Genomic DNA, 21,874 nt, shown 5'->3' on the forward strand with positions numbered 1-21,874 from the left:
CCAAGCCACATTCTCACACCATGAAATAAAGCAACTTTAGGGTTTTCATTTATTTTGTTTTAGGTTAAGAAATAACTGAAAGAAAAAAAAAGAAAAGAAAAAAAATAACTGAAAGGAAGCACACTTAGCTAAAACAGCTATGCATGTGATGAACAAAATGTCACTTTTTTCACACACTGCCCTTGTCACTGTTTCTCAATATGATTCTGCCTGTGCATACAAAAAGTGAAAATAAATGCTCCCACCTCTAGGCTGTCTGAATGAATATAGTTCATCAGTTTGTGTATTCATTTTCAAAAAGATAGGCATTAAGAACTCTCCCATCACTGCACCATCATGTTGCCTTAAATTTACAAGGTAGCTTGCATGCAAGAGGTTTCTGCTATTATCAAAGCATTATGAGCCTGAAAATTATTGGCAGTTAACAACCATCGCAAAAAAACACTGTTGCAAAGCAGAGTCCTTTGTTTTATTATGAACACCTAATTTATTCAATAGCTCAATGAATTCCCGTTTCATATTCTCCCATAACCATTCTACACACAACACACACACACACACACACACACACACACAAACACACAAAATTTCAAAGTAGCAGGAACTGTGGGTAAGCTCTGGAGGACTGAATAGGATAGTGCTAGACTGAAATAAATGGTGCTTCTCCCCTGCTAGCCCCAGAAAAGAGTATTCCAAGTCATTAGCATGGCGTCTGCTTTTGGCAAGATCCCCTAGGTAAGACTGGGCTTCCAAACAGCCAGAGCCAGAATTTGTAGTGGCAGCACTTTCTGCCTTCCACATGAATGACCAGAGCTCTCAGAGCTAGCAGATTGGTGGCTGCTTATAACACTGGACCCTTGTGTCAAAAGAAAAGGCCAGCATTAAGTACTGTGAATTGATTACATATTCTTTCTTCTTTCACAGGTTCTATTTATTAAGGGCTCTTAGAATATCTGGCACTGATTTAGGCACTTGGTGATGGCCCTACATCTGAGTCTTATGTAGCAATTCAAAGAGCTATTCAATTCCTTGTTATAGCCATACCCTTGCCAGCAAGCTACATCTTGACTGATTTATGTACTTTTCAGCAGATGGAGTTTGGGGATTCCTGTGAAACTGTGAAAGCAAAAGCACAGCAGGACAGAGCTAAGGGGGAATAACAGGTAAATATATTCAAAGGGCAACAAACAACATAGGTAGAGTCAGGTTGAGTTAAGAAAATCAAATAAGACATTCTGGATGAATAGGAGAGTTTGAGCTTTTCATTACTAAAGAGTTTTTAAGAAGGTACTGTTTCACAAGAAAAAAATAATAGAACAAGAGGCAACCAAAAAAAATATTAATAGCATATCACTTCATTGTAAATTCAAACAGTCTAAGCTGTTCCAGGTATTTCCAAACATTTCACGCTTTAATTGGCTTCCCAGGTAGATATCTTAGAGTCAACATGTAACATCCACTTAATCTTGTATTGATTTTCTAAGATGCTTCCAGTTACCATGACTACCCTAATCAATTAACTTCTTGTAAGGAGCAAGACAGTTTTCCCTTCCTCTTTTCTTTCCAACAAAGCCTGAATACTTTATCTCCATACACACAAAATCTGATGTTGCGTCATATATCAAAGAGCTGCATTGCGTTGGTAAAAAATGTGTGATGCCTTTCATTAAAAAAAAAAATATTTGAAGAAGATTCTTCAGAGAGAAAGCATACAGAATAGCCATGGATCGATAAAATAAATGGCTTACCAATTTGTGGTTGTGTGAATAAAAGATCTCTTTCGCTATCGGAAAAGTGTCTTGCCCTTGGCCTTCATCACATGGAACTAGGATGTTGTGACTACTTTAGTACTCTACTATATTAATAAAGAAATTTCACCTGATTTAAAATGTGAGGATTTTTGACATGGGAGAGCGAAATTACTCTAACCTGAGCCTACCCACTTTTTCTTAGGCACAGCCCTGGAAACAACAGAAACAACAAGTGGGGGAGGGGAGGAGCCACGAACTATTGAGTGTAAGTTCAGCTCAAGGATGTATATGTACAACCTGGGTAATATAGTCAATATTTTGTAATAATTGCAATAATAAATGGAAAGTAAACTTTAAAATATTTTTAAATGTTTTGTTTAATTTAAAAAAATTGGAAACAAGATTCAGGAAAGACATTGCTCTTTGGACTCAAACAACCTGGGCTCAAATCTTGATGTCAATTGAGAAAATGAACGTAAGTGTCTTAAACTCCCTGAAGTTTCATTATCTGTCCTACAAAATGAGATCAATATAACTACCTCCAGGGTAGTCCCAGGTTCTCTATATCTAACCCTGCCTCCTTTGATCCTAGTCAATTCTTCTACCCAGGATATCTTTCCAAAGCAGAGGAGTGACTAGGTCATCTTCCTGTCCCAAACCTCCCCACGTCCGGAAAACATAGGCCAACCAGCATCGTATGCTTTCCTCTATCCTCTAGAAACAGATCTCAGCCTGCCTTTCCCAGATCATCTCTGGTCTTTCATTTCAATCCATTTTTCACTCTAGCCAGATCAAAACAGATTTATCATATACTTTCAACCCCTTATAGCTGTCCATTTGTTCGGATCACCTCCCCAAAGTTTCCCTACTCAAATTCCTCTTCTTGTCCTTGGCCACTTAGCAAACTCTTGTCATCCCTCAAAGCCAAGGTTATCTCCACAATTACCACCTTCCCAACTGTGCCTGGAGCTTATCCCAGAGGAAACAAAGACTAATTTTCACCAGGTGAAACAATCTCATTTTTTGGCTTCTAACATGAAATTTTATTTGGCATCTAACATGAAAAAATCTAGAATCTATTTAACCACTAAATGAAGTGATTTAAAAAAAAATGCAAACTGTGTACCTATCATCTGAGCACTAAAAGAAAAGTGTGGTATTTTTCAAACTCCCAAAGTCAATCATCTTTAAGTCTTCATAGTCTAGGTAGTTACTGAATTGTCAGAAAACCAGCACACATCCCGAAATATATGCCACCTGAAAAATGAGCTTATCCACATCAATTTCTTTGATCATTAATATCACCTGCTAGGTGCAAGATGTATCATTTCTAATACAATGCTTTAAAACTGGTATAAATGAATAGACCGGCATCCAAATAAGTTAAGTAATTTGCCCAAGTATTTGATATGCAGCAGGACTGCCATCTAAACCCATGTCTGCCTGCCTCTGTAGCCCATTCTATTTCCACCCCTCAATAGTGTCTCTCTATTGGCCTTGTACTATGATCATAGGTGGACCTTAAAGCAATGGTATATGTTTTTATCCAAAGTGTAAGGTGCTATCTCTAGCTGGGTCACTCAGAGTACTCTTTTGCTTGAAGAAAAAGAGGATTGGTGTGTGTGTGTGGATAGGCAGGTTATATAGTCACCTCAAAAGGAAGAGAGATGGGTCCTCTTTGAAACACAATTACATCCCATTAATAATACACATCAGTAAAGTAAGTTTTTTCCCCGGCACTAAACCCATTGGTAGCTTTTCTTATTTTTGGGTCAATTCCCTAAGATTTTTTGGGGTTTTTTTTTTTGCCTAAATAAAAGTAACATTATCGCAGAATGATGACATGACATAAATTTCACTGAGTTATTTAAAATGTTATCACCTCTTGATTTCCCTGAATAATTGAAGGGGGTTGATATGGTGTTAGTGACGGTCTTAGTGATAGTAGTAGTTGTTTTTAACAACCTAAAATTATGTATCTTTAGACATTTTATGGTCTTTTGTAAATCAAAAACATGTTTATTTATGCTCTGTATGAAACATATATTATACGAATAATACTTATCATATAGTAAGTGCAAAATAAAACAGTCTTAATTAGGAAAGTCAGAAAATGTCACTTCAGGAGTTCCCGTCATAGCGCAGTGGTTAACGAATCCGACTAGGAACCATGAGGTTGCGGGTTCGGTCCCTGCCCTTGCTCAGTGGGTTAACGATCCGGCGTTGCCGTGAGCTGTGGTGTAGGTTGCAGACGCGGCTCGGATCCTGCGTTGCTGTGGCTCTGGCGTAGGCCGGTGGCTACAGCTCTGATTAGACCCCTAGCCTGGGAACCTCCACATGCTGCAGGAGCAGCCCAAGAAATAGCAAAAAGACAAAAAAAAAAAAAAAAAAAAAAAAAAGAAAATGTCACTTCAGTATAAAACTAATATGAAATCATACATGTCACAATGGAGCATCTTTCGGACATCTTATATTGCTATTCAGAATCTCTATTGTTCCTAAATATCGATATAGACATAGACACAGATACACATAGAGAGCATTTAAAAATCAATTTGAACCGAGAAAATCTGAGTTGAAAAGTTAGCAACATGTCAAATTTATCCCCAGGAGGAGCTCCCTTCTTTTAAGTGGCTTCCTAATTGGTAATCAGGAGGAATCAACCCTGGCCACTCAGTGTGGATCCTGGGGGAAAGGAAAGGGGGTTGTAACTCTGATGAGGAGCAGAGATAAGGTGGTTCAGCACAGGTCCCTGAGGGAGCGGCACCATTTTCCTCTCTAACACAAGCACAGAGGTTTAATCCGACTGAGTTCCCATTGTGTTGACCCTCAGCAATTAACAGAGCTTGATCAGGGCTGTGGGTAATGAGTAAGCTCCCAAACATGTCCAAATGGTTGTTTTTTTCTCCAGCAATGACTTATTAGATTACTATTAAGTGATTCCATAAAGTATGTAAATTTGGCAAACAGCAAGATACTAGGTCTATCTCTGAGGTGCTTTTTTTTCCTTCAATTTTTTCGGAAATAATATACGTTCTCCAGTTCTTCATGTGCTGAAAGCCTAGCCTACGCCTCATGTTGGTTAAGTAGGGGTCACAATTATAAAAGGATAGGTTACCATTCTGTGTTAAGTACTGTGGTTGGTGGTAAACAATTTTCTCTATAAAGTGAAGATCACTTTATACACTGCTGGCAATAGGGCAGAATTAGGACTGATTCTACATGACACAGATATTTCCAAACACATGCCCTCTCCAAACCCTATTAACTGTCTCTACAGAGTTGAACAAGTGTTGTTCAAGATAAGGTAAGAGCAAGGCTGACTCACCAAGAGCAAGTCAGGAAAACTGCATCAGGAAAAACCTATTCAGAGAAAAGGATCTGTGTGTCTTATTCACTACAGAGCCAAAACCCAAACTGTGAATTCAATTTGGTTACAATGTCCTGTTGCTTGGAGAAGTGACCTTTTTAGGAGACCATCATCCATCAATTTAAGCGCCAAGAGACACAGTCAGAAATTATTATGAAGTAGGGTTCTAGATGATTTTGGTTACTCAACTTAAAAAAAAAATCTAACATGTGGCCTAATGGATAAATGACAAAGATAAAATTAGCTCTTTTTGTGATATTTTCAATGCCAAAAGTTACAAAAATTAACTGTTGCAAATTTCTAAAATGCATGTGGAACATACTGATAATAAATACTGAATAACATCACTCAAGAATTAACTTGCAAATCTTTTTAAGTATTTAAATTTTATTCCATAAATATTGTCTATAAAGTAGCATAAAGCAAAGTAGAGAAAGAGCAGGACATCCTAAAAGTTAAAAAAAGCTGTCAACATTAGGTTTATGACATGCCACTAAATAATAACTGATTTTCCATTGTATAATTCCTAACCAGTTCAGTGTCATTCATTGGAAGATGTAACATCCCTGTGTCACTTCCACATGATGGTGCTTACAAACACAGACACACACACACAGAGCAACCAAAACCCGAATTCAGTCTAAAAAAGTAATTCAAAACAGTGATTTCATATCTTAGATACCAAAAAAAAAAAAAGAAAATGTCGATTGACTGGCTTTCTAGCAGTGATTGGGCAACATGAAGATATTGCTAATCATATCCCAAATTCACCAGGTTAAATAGAATAATGAACCAAATATTTAGCTAATTAAGAACTATACACAGACAAGGAAAGAGAAACAAACAAGCAAACACAAGCCTAGATCGTTAATAACTCAAAGCCAGAATATTCGCTTGATTTGATTATCAAGATAAAAATCCCAGATCATCTCCAGCATTTATGTTTAGACATAATGAGGGCTTAGGCCAAGTATCACAAACTTCCATTCGTTAAAAGGCCCACATCTTTTAGCTTTTCTTCCATAACCTTTTGTCCAATTAGTGTTTTATCGTTTGTGCTTGAAAATTAGTTTTTAAATGTGTTTTTATTATTCTTTAAATAAGACATTTTATTATTCTACCACAGATAATTCAAACATGGCAGACTGAGAAAAGGGATAATTTGAAAATCGTTACCTGAAGGCCTTCAATAGCCAATCGAAGCATGCTTGGTGTAAGTTTAGAGGCTTGCTTGAAGGTGAAGTTACTCCAGTCTATGATCAAAACAAATCCATTGACTTGAAGCTCAGGGTCTTCAATCATGGCTTCTAAAGAGAGTAGGATGGCACGCAAAATATCCACCAGTGTGTACCTATCAGCAACGGAAAAGTACTGCATCGAATCTGACAACCACTTTTGCAGAAAATTTACAAAGTTTTTAGCACACTTAAATTTACCTTTGAAATACCTCAGGAATCTTAAGGAGATGATTTTGGTTAAAACTATGGCATTCACTTTATTCACAGTACTCAGGGGACATAGAAGAATTTAACATGCATTCTACCAAAACCAAACTCCAATCTTTTGAAAAATACTATAGTTCGTTTCATATTTTACCACCACTTCCTTTACTTCCAGGTCTTCCTATGATTTTATAAAATCTCACTTCAACAACCCTAAAAACTAGGCACGATATTTTTTTTCAGCTCAAGAATGATCTCAATAGTATTGACATTTCCTATCTTCACATTTGGAAAATTTGAGAATAAGATTTGATTGAAGGTGTTTCATCAATAAACCACCACACTATAGATAAACAACTATGGTTAAAAGTGTCAACAGATTTTAATTACCTGTGTTGAGCTATATCATAAAGATAAAAGAAAAGAAAAAAAACAAATGTGAGATGGACAGAAAAAAAGGGAGGTCAATGAAAATAAAAGGGAAAATGTACCTATTATTACTTAGGCCATCCAAATTTAGGGGTTGAGTGTTTATCTCTTTATGCCTTGCAACCTAGCATAGTGCCTGGCACACTGTAGAAACCTAAGAAATGCTCTTTACTTTCCTATAAAATGGAACTAGACTATAGTGCAAAGATATTTATGGTAGATTAAGACACTTCCTGAGCAAAGTCAGCAAAAGTAAGGACAAAGAGAAAAAGAAGCCAAATTTGAGAAGTATTTTAGAGGGAAACGTTAAAATTTAATACTTAATTGGGGACTAAGACTGAGGGACGAGTAAAAGACGACACACAGATTCTAGCTTCAGAGCCCGAGTAAATTGTAAAAATCTTTCATCAAAATCAATAATGCAAAAAGAAAATACAGTTGAGGATGGCTGGAAATGTGGGATTTGGCATAGAATCTATCATATTTGAGAAATATGTATCCCAGAAAGATATCAAATAAACATCCCAAAAAGAAAATCCCAAACTCAGGAGAGAGCTCAGGGTTGAAAATTCCATAATCAAAAGCATACAGATCCTAAGTTCAAGGAAGTGACGGTGGCAATGCAATCAGAGCTGAGAGGAAAGTGAGATAATGATTCTAAGAGGGAATCCCAGCATTTCAAGAGGAATTAATAAATTTATGAAAGATGTTAACAATTTTCCATTTTTAGCAGCCTGTATTTCAAGTTTATTTTTCTCCTCAGACATCCAAGCAGAGGTGTCCAGGAAAGGCTAGGGAAAGAAATCCTAAATAGGTTTAGATAACCTAAAAAAAAGAAAGAAAAACGTGAAGAGGCAGTCGTTTGTCCTTGAGGACAAAGGAAGGTCCTGAACCCACCAGCTCCTATGGACACACCTAACCCACAACTATGAGAAATTCCTAAAACTGAGTTCCCCTGTCAAGTTTATAATTCATCTCCTGATCCAAAATTTTATTCCCTTTCTTGCCCCCTCTGACCTAAATCCTGTGCTAAGGGAACTAATCAGCAAGAGTCAGATGACTAAAATTGCTATTGTAGATATCATCATTAACATACAAACGCAAGTCTTTCCTCCAGGGTAAGAGGAGCCATCCAGTCCCCAAGCCATGGACCACCTGCCCAGAAAATTGTAAACCAGAGACATCTTGATTCCTGAAACTACTATTAAGGGAGGTCAAAGAAATGTCACCAAGACAATGATTAATCCCAACTTCATCATTTTTCCCCTTTAAAAAAAACCCCAACTCAAAGACCAGGTTGGAGTGGATCTGAGACTTATTTCCCACCCCCTCCCTTGGTGCCCTTAAATAAACACTTCCTTTGCTGAAGGAAAAAAAGAAAGGAAGGAAGAAAGGAAGGAAAGGAAGGAAGGGAGGGAGGGAGGGAAGGAGGGACGAGGAAGGAAGGAAGGGAAAGAAAGAAATCCTGTCCTCAGGGAAGAGGTGGGATGGGGGTGGGAGTGGGGAGGGGGGATGGATCAGGAGTAGAAATCATTGGTATTTAGTGGGAGCGACAGGCTCACCAGGAAGACAGTATGAGACTGTGAGGACATGTGAGGGAGTAGTTCTATTTTTACTACTAAAAACATTTGGAGGCGAATGGAGAAAGCATAGTTCAGAAAAGAAGGAATAATTAACAGGCAATTTCTCATTTTCTTTGGGCCTCGATTCCTCATCTATAAAATCAGTAGTTTGGAACAGACCTTCTTTAGGGTCCCAACATGAATCAAGCGAAGGGCATGGTGTCAGAAGTCTTTAAGATGGAAACTCTTCCTTGTTCCTCATTAGCTGGGTGGCCCCAGATGTGTCAACAATTTGTAATTCTGATACTTAGATCCCTTATGTGAAAAAAAATGAAAAGTACCTATGATTATCTTACTGGCAGTGGTGAGGTGGGAGGAAGGGGAATGAGAAAGGAAGTCAAAGATATGCTTGAGTGGAAAGCATGTGCACAATGCTAGGTATAAAGCCTGTGTTCAGGACAGTGGGTTGGAAGATACACACAAAGCATACTCTGGATTGTAATAGTAACCATAGATATAGTGTACGAGGCATGGTATAATCAAAACTAAAGAATATTTGTTTGGGGAGTTCCTGTTGTGGCTCAGAGGTAACGAACCTGACGAGAACACAGATCTCATTGCTGGCCTTGCTCAGTGGGTTGGGGATCCAGTGTTGCCATGAGCTGTGGTGTAGGTTGCAGATGCAGCTCAGATCTGGTGTTGCTGTGGCTGTGGTGTAGGCCCAGGAGTTGCAGCTCTGATTCGACTCCTGGCCTGGGAACTTCCATATCCTGTGGGTGTGGCCCTACAAAAAAAAAAAAAAAAGAAAGAAAAGAAAAAAGAAAAAGAAAAAAAAAATATGTGCTTGTAAATTTTACTTAAAAATTAATGATGATCTTTAGACAGCTTATTACTACTGTGAAAGGCAAAGATCATGAGATTATTTTGAAACCACTGGAAAGTGTACATGCTATTTACAGGCCTAAGGATATAAGGATATGGCATCCCCAAATATATATATAAAAGCTTAAAATAAAACTTCTTGTAGAGCTCTGTAATGTATTTGTCCTTAAGTCTGTGAAATATGGGTGGCTAAATACCTTTATCTGTCACTTTATAACTGGGTTATCTTCTTTTTAAATATGATAGCCTAACACAGTATTATGACCAAAAGCCTATAAACCTACACAGAGTGGAAAGGTGGAACAGCAAGTCTGTACCTCTAGTTAAAATTTAGACACCCCCCAAAAAATATTCAATTTATTTTCTGAAATTTATAATAATATCAAAGTTAAGAAAATTTAAAATTATAACAATACAACTTAGACCTTCCCATTAGGATCATTCTTATGTTACCTATAAGACTACCAAATAGCATTAGGTAAAACTCGAATCTGATATTGGCTTTAGAAGAATAATGATTTGTATGCAGTAAGAATAAACCACGGCACTAGTAAGGGCTGAAAATAACAAACAATTTGTTTTAAGTAACATTTTAAGTATGGTTTTCCAAAACTATGCCAAATCAAGAGATAAGCTTACATACATATAATTAATCCAAAGGAAATAAATAAGGCAAATCCCAGAATCATTGAAGAAGAAAAGTAGGTTTGCAAAGGTTTCAAGAGTAAATCTAACCAATGAGTTTCCTATTTAGAACCTTCTTCCAAAAACGAGAATTAAATAAACTTTATATACATAACATTAATATATAAGCTTAATAAAAGAAGCATAAAACATCCTAGCTAACTGCATTCTAAGGGCAGGTCAAGACCACTCTTGAAACTCCAATCCTCTGTTGTCAAACATGTCACATTACTACCATTAGCAACTCAGCAGGTTCATCCTAAACCAGACATTATTACATGAGATCTCGCCAAAGTCTAGAAAATATCTTCCCCCAAAATGGAGCATCTTATGATTTTCCTGTCTTCAGGAATCCTACTTTCATTAATCTCTTTGAAACTAGTTTTTACCTGCAATATTTTAGAAATTAGAGGTCATTACAATAAGTATTTCACAAGTTCAAGTTCAGGCTTTACACCCCAATTACAGTAGCTGTTCTTCTCTTCTCTGTTGAAAGAAAGCCATAGACAACAAACCAGCACATTAATGGAGCTCTTGACTCCTGGTTATACTCCCCCAAGTAGCATTAGGTAAAGCCTGAGTCTGAAATCAATTTGGAGAGGATGAAATAATGACAACAGTGAGAAATTTTGCAACTGACACACAGGGTTATGTAGACCATTGCTCTTGAAAGAAATCAAAGCTGTTAACACACACTAAAAAATATTTTTTTCCTATTACTCCCACTGCAATCAAGAGCAGGAAAGCTTCTCCTGTCTCTGCCCTTGCAAGGTTTTGGGGAGCTACCTGGCTGGTGTATGTCTCCTAGGGTTCACAGTATCTCATCCTGTACTAGAGTTTACAATCAGTGCAAAGAACAACCTAAATCACAAACAGGTCATTTCCTTCCTTACTCTCCAATGCTTTCTTTCAGCCTGACAAGGAAAAACTGGCATGTTGACATCACAGTGAGCAGCACGACAGCAAGCAGTTTCCCTTTGTCACCAAATCAATCAGACATTATTAAATTCTTCATTAAGGATGCCCCCAACCCTCAGTTTTCATTAAGACACATTTTCTAAAGTCTGAACCACTTTGTGTTAGAAAGGTGCCAGAGGGAGAGTCAAAGGAGAAGAATTACCTTTAATAATGCCTCAGGATATCGTTAGTACAAAAGTTGATGAATTCAACAGGGTATTTTATATCACTGAGTGATAATAATAATATCCCTATCTGTATAATCATTTAAGATTTCCAAAGCAATTTCAAATGCATTATCTTAATCTCAAAATAAGCTAAAGTCTCTGTGCTTGGCTTAGTTCCTATTATTAAGAGACGAGGACACAGACGAAGTCTCAGAGAATTTTAGAGGTGAAGACAACAGGGTCTCAGAGAATTCAGACAGTTTGTACAAAATCACTATGGGAGTAAAACTGGAAGTGTAGATGAGAAGCCAGGGCTTTCTCACACCACAGTGCCCTCCATTTCTTAGGGTGCCTAGACCTAGAACAAAGCTTGACGAATAGGTATTCTGTTTTTTCATGTCTCAGTGATGTAATGTGTGTCAGAAGATGGATCAGAAAGTCAAAACCAACATGGCGCCAGGCCAGGTACCAGGGCAACTCCAGCCTGGTCCCAGCAAGGGGCTGTGGCAAAGAAAAAGCAACAAGACATTCATGAGACTCAAGATGGGAAGGGGCTAAGTCTATAAACCTTGGAATAAATACTAACTGCAAAATAATCTTTCATCTGCTTTGTATCACTAGGCAGAGGAAATTAGCTGTCTCAGCCTTGCTTTAATTTAACTGCTATTGAAATGTAGGTGAGTGAGAACGAGAGCATCATTGGAAATGAAACAGCTAGAGGAAAAATATCTTTCTTTGGGGAAAAAAAGTTTTAAAAAATGTGCACCTACTGCCACCAAAGTAAAATATACTGAAAAGAAATAAAACAAAGTTGTGCTGGAAAAATAGGAACATCAGAAAGGCAACTCTATCTCAGGGCAGAATACTCTAAGCAAGTGTTTGCTTGGCTGCTTAGTACAATCTTTGCCTCCAGAATATTAATTCTACCAAAGTAACTTTCATTGCCTAACTGTCTATATTCTGATATTTAATTAAGATTTTCAAAACCATATGTGAATTTTTTTTAATTATCAGAACTTGCTTTTTGAACATAATTATATTGAATTATTCTTTCCCAGCTTTATGTTGGTTAACTATCTATACACATAAGAAAGTTTGACCTGTTCTCTTACTAGTTGTGTGGTTATGGATGAAAAACTTAACTGCTCTGTGCCTCAAGTTGCTTCAGTGCAAAATATGGATATTAACAGGACCTATCAGGTATGACTGTGATAAAGATTTCATAAATTAATGCTTGCAAAGTGCTTAGAATAGTGCCTCACACATAGTGTATGCTATGAAAAGTGCTTTAAAATGAATGAACTATTCACAATAGCCAAGATATAGAAACAAGCCAAATGTCCATCAACAGATGATTGGATTAGGAAGATGTGGTGTATATATATACAATGGAATACTACTCAGCCATAAAAAAGAACAAAATAATGCCATTTGCAGCAACATGGATGGAACTAGAGACTCTCATACTGAGTGAAGTAAGTCAGAAAGAGAAAGACAAATACCATATGATATCACATATTTGGAAACTAATATACACCACAAATGAACCTTTCCACAGAAAAGAAAATCATGGACTTGGAGAATAGACTTCTGGTTGCCAAGGGGGAGGGAGAGGGAGTGGGGTGTATTGAGAGCTTAATGGATGCAAATTATTGCTTTTGGAATGGATTAGCAATGAGGTCCTGCAGCACTGAGAACTATGTCTAGTTACTTATGATGGAGCATGATAATGTGAGAAAAAAGAATCTACACATATATGTGTAACTGGGTCATCATGCTGTACAGTAGGAAAAAAAATTGTAAATGAAGTGATTAATTAAAATGAAAAAATAAAAGGTTGAATCACATTACCTAAGCAGGCGATGTTCCTTCTACACAATGCTCTGAGCAGCCTGCTGTTGCCCTCTAGCCTGATCTTCCAGCACTGGCAGACAGTACCCTCATTAAGCACTTACTACTGCTCTGGTAGTTATTCAGCTTTTCATGTTTTTTTCTTCCCAGAGAGGTTGTATGTCCCTTGGTGGTATAAAGAATATGTTATGTCTTTTTTTGCCCCTAGCACATATTAAATTTCTATGTATGTAGCAAATGCTGGATGAAAGTGTACTTTTGAAAACATTGATTTGAATCAAGTACTGTTCACTCAGTTTATTTGATGTCATAAGGACTCAACCAACATACAAGGACATCTTTTCCCTCATGTCAGTAGTTCCACTTACTACGCTGATGAAATTTATGTACCTGCCTTCAATGATGTAGAAGAGTTCAATATTTTTTCCAGAATGGAGGACATGTATTAATTTACTAAAGATAATTTATTAATTTAAAAACAGTTGGCCCCCATTTTAAAATATCTTTAAATATTTCTTTTAAGGCATCCTTTCAGAGCACTGCAGTAACATCAAATCCTTTGCTTCTTTTCAATTTTATTTAAAGTTGCATATTTGGAACATGAAAATAGCCTGGTTTGGGCCAGACCCAATCAACGTCCTACTGAAGGTTGGCACTCTTGGTCATTGCTGTTGTTTCAGGATTATTTCACTAATTACTGCATAATTGCCCTAGTTTTTAGAGACTGTCCTATTTTTTTTTAGAGATTTGTTCCAATATTATGCTAACATTTCTCAGGGTAATTTTTTTTTCTCCCATTTTCCATGTATAAACTATGGCCATATTTTGGAATAAGCTCCAGTTCCCAGAGTATTTATTTAAAGAGCATCCCTATCAGGAAGCAATACAGAAGCCCTATGGAATCCACACCTGCCATTTCTAGCACTGAACCAATCGCAAAATTATCCATCATATAGCCCAGCAGTACCTCTAGGATTTTGAAGGTAAGGATTCCTGACCCTGCCAAGATATATGACACTATGAAACAAAAAGTTGAGAGATATTTAAAATATTTAAATGTATGTTAAATATGTTAAAAATATTGAAATATTTTAACAAACGGAGCCAATACTTGAAAAAAAAAATCACACGCCTCCCAAATTAAGCCTCCTTTTATGCTTGTTTTTTTTTTAATTTAGCAAGTAAGTGTGTTTCTCCCTAATTATCTAGATTGCCCCTGTCTGTTTTAGTCTATTTCTAGTCATGTTATTTTATTTTAGATTTCATTTTATTTTAGCAAATATGTATAGTCTATGGCTATTTTTAAAATTTTGAGCAACCATCGTCATAACCTTTTTTTGTTTTGAAGACTGGCCACATTATTTTAATAAATGAGAGCACAATCATAATTCAAACTGAAGTTCCAAATATCTGGCCATTTGTATAGTATTTTATTGCCCTTGTATAAAAAAAGCCACACTATAGGATAAAACAAACTGACAACAATACATTTTTTAGGTAAATTCCAGGATATGTTAGAGGATCATAGCACTGTCTCACCCATCAGTCTTCTAGTCCTTTCTAGAATTCAGTAATCTAAGTGATAATCAATGTCCATTATGACCAGCCAAACATAGTACAAGGCAGTCAGGGCTTTCTGAATTTCCACAGTGTTAGAATCATTTTTAACATCTTTGTATGTAATTGTTTTCTTGTGGTTATTAACCAGATTCCAGATAAATAGTTGTCTGCTGTACTAAGTATAGAGAACTACTTTGTAAGTCTAAGGAGATAAAATACTACTTTCAGGCTAACAGACAAATCCCTTAGACCAACTATCAGAATATATATCATCATATGTTTCAGGTGACACAATTTACTCATGAACATTCCCAATGATTACGTGCCAGTAAATTTCAACTTCTCAGATGTCTGAGTGTATGCCCTAGGGTCTAGACCACAATCTACATTCATTTTAAACTTCCTTTTCTTAAGGTAATATACTCTATTCTAGCATCTTGGTGCATTATCACACTCTGTTGATGAAATTGGGTGGACAGCTGGAAGGTATCTGCTGAGTCCTAAGCAGGGCACTGTCACTCAGAAAAGAAATACAGCATGTAACACATGGAGAGTTACTGCATCGCTGCGTAGCAGTGGAAAAATCCAATTGTTTTTAATTTTGTGAAATTTGCTTTTATTTTCAGAAATTATGTTAGACAACTTGAAAGAAGATAAAAATTTATGAATCTTTCCCAGGACTAGCCTGCTCAATAAATGTCATCTGAACCTGTTCTATGGTTTCTAAAAGGAACCACAGACCGCCCTGAAAGTCATTTTGACATTTCATTATTTCAATTATTTTTTTAAGATTTATTAGAAGGTGGGTATGCTGTAAACATTATTTTACTTGGTCTTCCTGAAGATTCCATATTTTTTGTAAAGGCTTTGGAAGTGGTCCATTTATTTGCAATAACCTGAAACTGACCTGCACTATACTGCAGCAGAAAGGGACACTATTTTATTTATAGTTACCAACTCACACACATTTACAGTTTCCAGTCTCCTGAGACGCAGAGAAAACTGTCCTAAAAATTTAATAGAGGGGAAAGTATATATCATATAACTTCCTACTTAGAATCCTTCTTTTAAAAACTTCATGACTCAATTCAACTCCACGAACATTTACTGAACCTTAACTCTAGTTCAGGTGCTATTATAATGATATGCGGCTTAGTCTTTGTTGTTGTTGTTATCTAGATCAGTTATTTCAGAGGTCTTTACAAATTTTTTTTCAAAATTCACAAAAAATCTTGACTTTTCCCCCTTTGGGAAATTGAAAATGACCTACATTCTAAATAAAGGGACACATTTCTATCTCATTTCTGGAATTTCCCTGTGAAACCCTGGACAATTTCCACCTATTCTCTCTTTAAAACAATGTTATTTGGTTTCTTTTAAAATGTTACTTTTTTTAAAAAAAAGTTGTTGAAAGCCAAATAACTCACTGAACAGCTCCAGGAAAGTGGTCAGAATTCTGTTCAAGGGTACAGCCTTCCTGAGGGACCCAGGTTGTTTGGACTGGCAGATCAGAGCAGGAAGGTGGGAACACCTGACTCACAGAACATGGGAGGGATGAGAAGCAGGAAATTTTGGCACATGGCACAGCCACCTAAGAGAGAAATAGTCAGGTAAACATCTAGAAATTGTGGCCAAGACTTCTGTAGGAAATCAGATAAGCCTTGAAGCTGTAGAGTGGAGGAAGGAAGGGGATTCAGGCCAAAGGTAGGAAAAGGGCCAGTTGACACCCTGCTTCTGTAGAAAGGTAGTTGTCCTGCAGGTTTCAGAGCAGAGCAGAGACAGCCCTTATGCACATCTCCCAAGGATAAAGGTTTACACAGGATGCCAAGAGGATGGACCTGTTTTTCCACTTGTCCTTGGCTATTTGTATGTAGACCTGGGATGGGGGCCAGGCAGGGAGAAGGAGAGACTTTTTTTTCAAGGGTCACACCTGTGGCATATGGACGTTCCCAGGCTAGCGGTCAAATTGGAGCTGCAGCTGCCAACCTATGCCACAGACACAGCAACACCAGATTTGAGCCATGTCTGCGACCTACACCCCAGCTCACAGCAACGCAGGATCCTTAACCCACTAAGCAGGGCCAGGGATCAAACCAGCCTCCTCATGGAGAGATACTAATTGGGTTCATTACTACCGTTGAGCCACAACAGGAACTCCAGGAGGGACTTTTTTTAAAGAATATAAAAGGAGGAAACAACTGAATCTTAGACAAGCTCTAAATAACTTGTACACCTTTTGACCTTAATGTACTATAATTTCTTGATCATACCTGTTCATTCCCACCAGGGAAAAAGAATCCTAAATTATTAGTCTACAGGTCCTGATAAGGTATTTTTACAGGACATAGCTTTTCATTTTTAACGTCACATGTATGAAATTTTAATATTTAATATTTTGTGTAGATTTAAATAAATAGTTCCATATATCAATTAATAAGTCTCCTCTCATTTTGGATTTCCAGGGAGATATATTTTAATTACTAGTAACGTATCCTTTATATGAAAGCATGAGATAGACAACTAAAACATAGTTTCTTTAGAATATCCAAAATAATCACCTTCCCATATTCATGAGAAATAGAAGTCACTTTCATCTTAAGTAGGTTTATGAATCAATGTGAATATTAGCTCATTTACAGAAATAAATGAAAATAAGTCTGATGTACATTCATATGTCTCTAAGTGCAATCTGCCTCCCTAAAGATATATTTAACAGCCTCTAAGACATATTTAAATATACAATTTCCACAGCCCCCATTTCATGGTAGTTCAACAAAGTTCCATTCTAACTAACATGTGAAATATTAGGTTCTTTCTTGAATAAACTGTTTCAAATTTGATACACGCAATCATTGGTTTGTATGACACTACAATGTACCTTTTAGATGAGATGAAAACTTTTTAAAGAGAAATTGTGGTCAAAGAATGGCATTTCATGATCCTTTAAACTTTGCCAATTGATAAAAAGAAAAGTAAAATTTCTACACCTAACCAAAGTAAGTAACAAAAACAGAATTCTATTCCCCCACAATAGCTAACTCTTTCCATGAGTTTCTTAGCTTTATGATTTCAGGTAGTAGTTTATATTTACCTAAAAAAATAATTACAGTAGTTATCAACTTAGAATTACAGGGAAAAAGTGACCAACTGAAGGGTTAAATATTTCTTAAAAATGATTAATTTGCAATCCCAAATCCCAAGAGTCTGAGAAGCCTATCTAGAGATCTGTAGGATCTACTTCTCTGTGACTGTAAGAGTTCTTCTAAAATTGTTCCAGAGATGGTTGAAACTAACCAGATGCATCGAAAATCGCTGTTCACAGAACTAAAAATACACCAATGTTTTAACAACGAGCTTCTTATGATTCATAATTCTGGTAACATTTTTAAGTTCCATGAAATTTATTTAACTATGAATGTAATGGAAACTACCTTACACAAGAGCCTTTAATCATTTCTTATATCTTTCAATCTAAGAAAATAATTCCTCTGACTGAGGAAGTAGAAGAGCCATTGTCTGTATTTCTCTATTGTAATGTAGATGAAATAAGAATATCTATTAAAAAGGGAGAGAGCCCAAAAAGTCTACCAACTGACATATCTGAACATTTTTCACTTCCTTCCAAAAGATGAAAAATCTCTTCAGACAGGAAACACATTCTTTAGATTAGTGACAGGTGTAGAACAAGAACACCAGTCAGCCTTTATTTTCAGTGTCGGCAGGCAAGCTCAGCAACAGAGGGGACAACTCTTCCTTTTCATTGAAGTGACAGGCATCATATTATTCCTTCATCTACACATCACCAAGCAGAAAAGTTCCTAAGCAATAAAACTGTTTGGTCTTGGTTGAGTGTCAGGCTATTCTTTAAAAAAATAAAACTACAGTACTAAACAGAGATAATGATGATGATGATGGTGATGATGGAGAAGAAGACGATTCTAGTTTAAGAATTCCTTTAGGGAAAAAAAAAGAGAGAGAATTTCTCTAGAAGGAAGGAGGAATGGCTGTCTCCATTCTCATTCTCATTTCTCCACAGAAGAGTAAACTTAGGAGTTGAAAAATTCAGCAGCTTTATTTAGAAGATGAATGATTTAGATTATACAGCACAGTAACATGGTTCAGAAAGTACTTAAAGCTGCAGTAGAAAAATGGGTGCTGTGAAGTAAGAGTTTCAGAGGTAATAATCAAAGTCACCCTCCCAACCATTCCCCCCCACCAGGGTGCCCAACAAAATCTCATTTCCTAGTTTCAGTTTCTCTTTTTTCCTAGCCAAATAAACAAAAACATCAGAGCTGTAAACCTAGGACACTAGTCAAGATAAATTCTGGAAAATGGAAGAGTAAAGAAAGCCTAGCACAAGCTTCAATTTAGGATTTACCTGCTCTGATCCCAGTTGGCAGCGAAAAGGACTAGAATCTTCCTGCCATAGTGGTCCAGATTGGCCAGGCCCCCAGGGAAGCCATCCTTCAGTGCCTGCTTGATGCCAGGGTCAGTGGCCTTGAAGCTTTTGAACATGTCCAGGTTCTGCTGCCGGTATTCAAAGTATTGCGCCAGGAGGCGGAAGGCCTCAAAGTGATGAAACTTCCTGGCCCGCAAGAAGCGTAAGATGAAGGCATCATCTGTGCGGAGGAAGCCAATGTCCGGCCTGGTGATGACCATATCCCTTACCTCCTGGATGTCCTGGTGCAGTGTGTCTGGGTTCTCGTTGAGCTCCAGGCGGGCTTTCTCCAGGGTCTCAGGAGAGAGACCAGCTTGTAAATGAGTCATTGTTCTGCTTGTTCCTGAGCCTTGCCTTTCTCTTGCTGACTGTCCCACCACAGAACTGGCCCTGGCCACCACTGCACCCTGGCTTCCAGACCTCGTTGCTGCCCGCTTCCTCTTCTTTACAGGAAATGATTCGTCTCGTGTCCAGTCAAGTACCCTGTTGCTCCTGCTTTCCCACACCTCGTCTCTGAAGGTTATAAACTTCTTTCCCCACCCTCTAAAAACAACGTCCCACTTCGAGTCCCTCTTCCCTTTCTTTCAAAGAGATGTGGACCTCTGGCGACCCAGCACTCCTCTTCCTGTCCTTTCTCTCTCCTAGCAAAACACCCCTAATTGCACTCAGCACGGGTGGTACTGTCCTCTTCTCTTCCAAGATGTAACAAAAACAACCCCTACGCACATCTCAGCCCCAGCACTGTGATGCCTCTGCGGTCCCCAATGAAGGATGCTCCTGCCAGGGATAACGATGGAAATTCTGATTAATAATAAGGTGGCTCTTTAGCGCTGAGCTCAGGGCGGCGGGGAGAGAGCGTCTTTGCCAGAAGGAAAAAGAGAGAAAGAGAAGGGGGGGGGGGGATGGAGCTTATTTCTCCTTCTGTTTATTCAAAGATGCTATTTCTAAGACATTTGTTAGATTTTATTTTAAAAGATTATGATCCAATTAGGGAGAGACTGCAGATAGCGCACCTTCCCTCCTCCCCTCCTGGATACACCGTGATCTCATAAGGCACCAGAAGGGATTTTGGTGGCGTTGGCACCAGCGTGGGTTCCCCCCACCCCACCCCCAACTTCTGCCTTCCTCTAGCCCTTTATTTCAACGGACTTGCTGGGGGGGGGGCAGGGAAGGTACATTTCAAATGCGGGTTGGGGGAGGAGAGGGTAGAAAAGAGGAGTGGAGAATAAAATTAAAATATCGCTACCTTTTCTATAAAATCCCAAAGCAAGAAAGAAGAAAGAGCAGCCGGCTCCTACCAGCAAACCCGGAGGCGGGGACGCTAAGCAATGCGGCACTCCCTGGCATCCATCAGCCCCGGCTTCAGTGGCGGCGGCGGCGGCGGCGGCGGCGGCAACAGCAGCATCAACTCCTCTCAGTGGGATGGAGCGAACAGAGAAGAGGGGCAGCAGCGCGAACCCGGGCGGAAGACGCACAGGGGAGCAGCCGCGACCACATCGTCCTCGAGTAGCCTACTACTTCTCTCCGCAGGAGGGGTGGGGAGAGCAGAGCTAGAGCCACCGCTGTCCCAGGTCCTCACCCGGCCCTGCCATTCTCGCCTTCGGAAGAGAAGGAAGGGAGCGGGAATCGAACGCCTGGATGGAGAAGGCCACGCGGGCAGCCGCTGCCTTTGTGCACCCGGAGCCGCCGGGGCCGTGGGTGCGGCGGGGCGGCTGCTGCGGGGCGCGGGCCTCACCCTGTGCGCGCCCCGGCGGCCGGAGTCAGGCGCGCCCCTCCGGGCTGCTGCTGTGCTGCTGCTGCCGCTGCTGCTGCGGCTCCGGCTGCCGCTGCTAAAAGAGGACTCGGCTCAACCCAACTCCTCTCTAATTATCCCAGCACAGATCTCGCTGCGACGTAAGCACTCGCTCAGTTCGCTCACGCACTCCGCTCCTCTCTCCCAGACTTGTCGGGGTAGGACCGCAATTTCCGTGGCATTCAAATATCCCGAGCCCCAAGTTTAGCGTGCCCCAGGTCCCCGCTCCCGGTCTGGCTAGTTCAGTGGGCAGGGACTGGCCAGGCAGGGCGGCCGCGCCTTGCAGCCTCCCCACGCCCCTCTCTCACCCTTTGTGTGCAAGACCCAGGAGCGGCCCGGCCAGTCGCTCTTATAGATGGTAATTCCCATGGACACATATTTTCTAGTTCCTGTAGGAGGTAATTTTGATGGGGAAGGAGTACAGAAACACTTTGTACTCTGCTCATTTCTTGTTGACTGAAATGTTGAATTTAGAAAAGAAGACCAGAGTGATTCCCAAAGCATCGTGCTGATGATTAAGCCTCCGAAGGAACTTATATGAATAGTATATCAATCATAAACTGGCTGCTGAATTCCTATTGAAGAGAATGGAAATGAGCACGGGTGAGACTGTGGGGACGAGTTCTCAGAGGAAGGAAAAATAGGCGCTCCTTGACTTACTTCTCATGTCATAATAAAGCACATATTTCTGGAGACGCATATGATGATTCCCTGAGTTTTATACATCTGTATTCTAGAATCATCATAAATTAACAGGAGTCTTTGAGCATAAGATAACTACGGGTTTGAGGAATAGGAACTTTTTTTTTTCTATTTTCAAAGCACAGCAAGTATTACTGTGATCAAGAGTAACTTTTGACTTACAAAACATTGAATGAGGTCCTGAGTTCAAGTCAACTCAATGTAACAAATATTTACTGTGCTCCACTTTGTGTGTGTTGTCCTAGAATCTATGGATTGGTGGTCTTGAAGATACAAAAACGTTGTCA

General features: G+C 38.8%; 1 protein-coding gene across 7 annotated transcripts in view; it reads right to left on the reverse strand.

Annotated features, from left to right (window-relative positions):
* Window positions 1–20,931, reverse strand: part of CLVS2 (clavesin 2) — a 71,953-nt gene extending 51,022 nt beyond the window's left edge. For 2 of the 7 annotated variants that reach the window (XM_013992600.3, XM_084958122.1), the window contains exons 1-3: window positions 20,392–20,931; window positions 19,034–19,952; window positions 6,298–6,472 (exon numbers count right to left, since the gene is read on the reverse strand). In XM_013992600.3, the coding sequence (XP_013848054.1) occupies window positions 6,298–6,472; window positions 19,034–19,422 (564 nt within the window). In that variant the 5' untranslated portion in view covers window positions 19,423–19,952; window positions 20,392–20,931. Of the gene's footprint in view, window positions 1–6,297; window positions 6,473–19,033; window positions 19,953–20,339 lie in introns of all 7 variants that reach the window. The other 5 variants (XM_013992601.3, XM_084958118.1, XM_013992604.3 and 2 more) reach the window with 4 other exon arrangements.
* Window positions 20,932–21,874: the final 943 nt, after the last annotated feature.

The sequence above is a fragment of the Sus scrofa genome, chromosome 1 (assembly GCF_054392235.1).
Source record: "Sus scrofa isolate SSC_HxYL_T2T_F1_AM1 chromosome 1, Sscrofa_HxYL_maternal_Yorkshire_Landrace_v2.0, whole genome shotgun sequence".
NCBI classification, from domain to species: Eukaryota; Metazoa; Chordata; class Mammalia; order Artiodactyla; family Suidae; genus Sus; species Sus scrofa.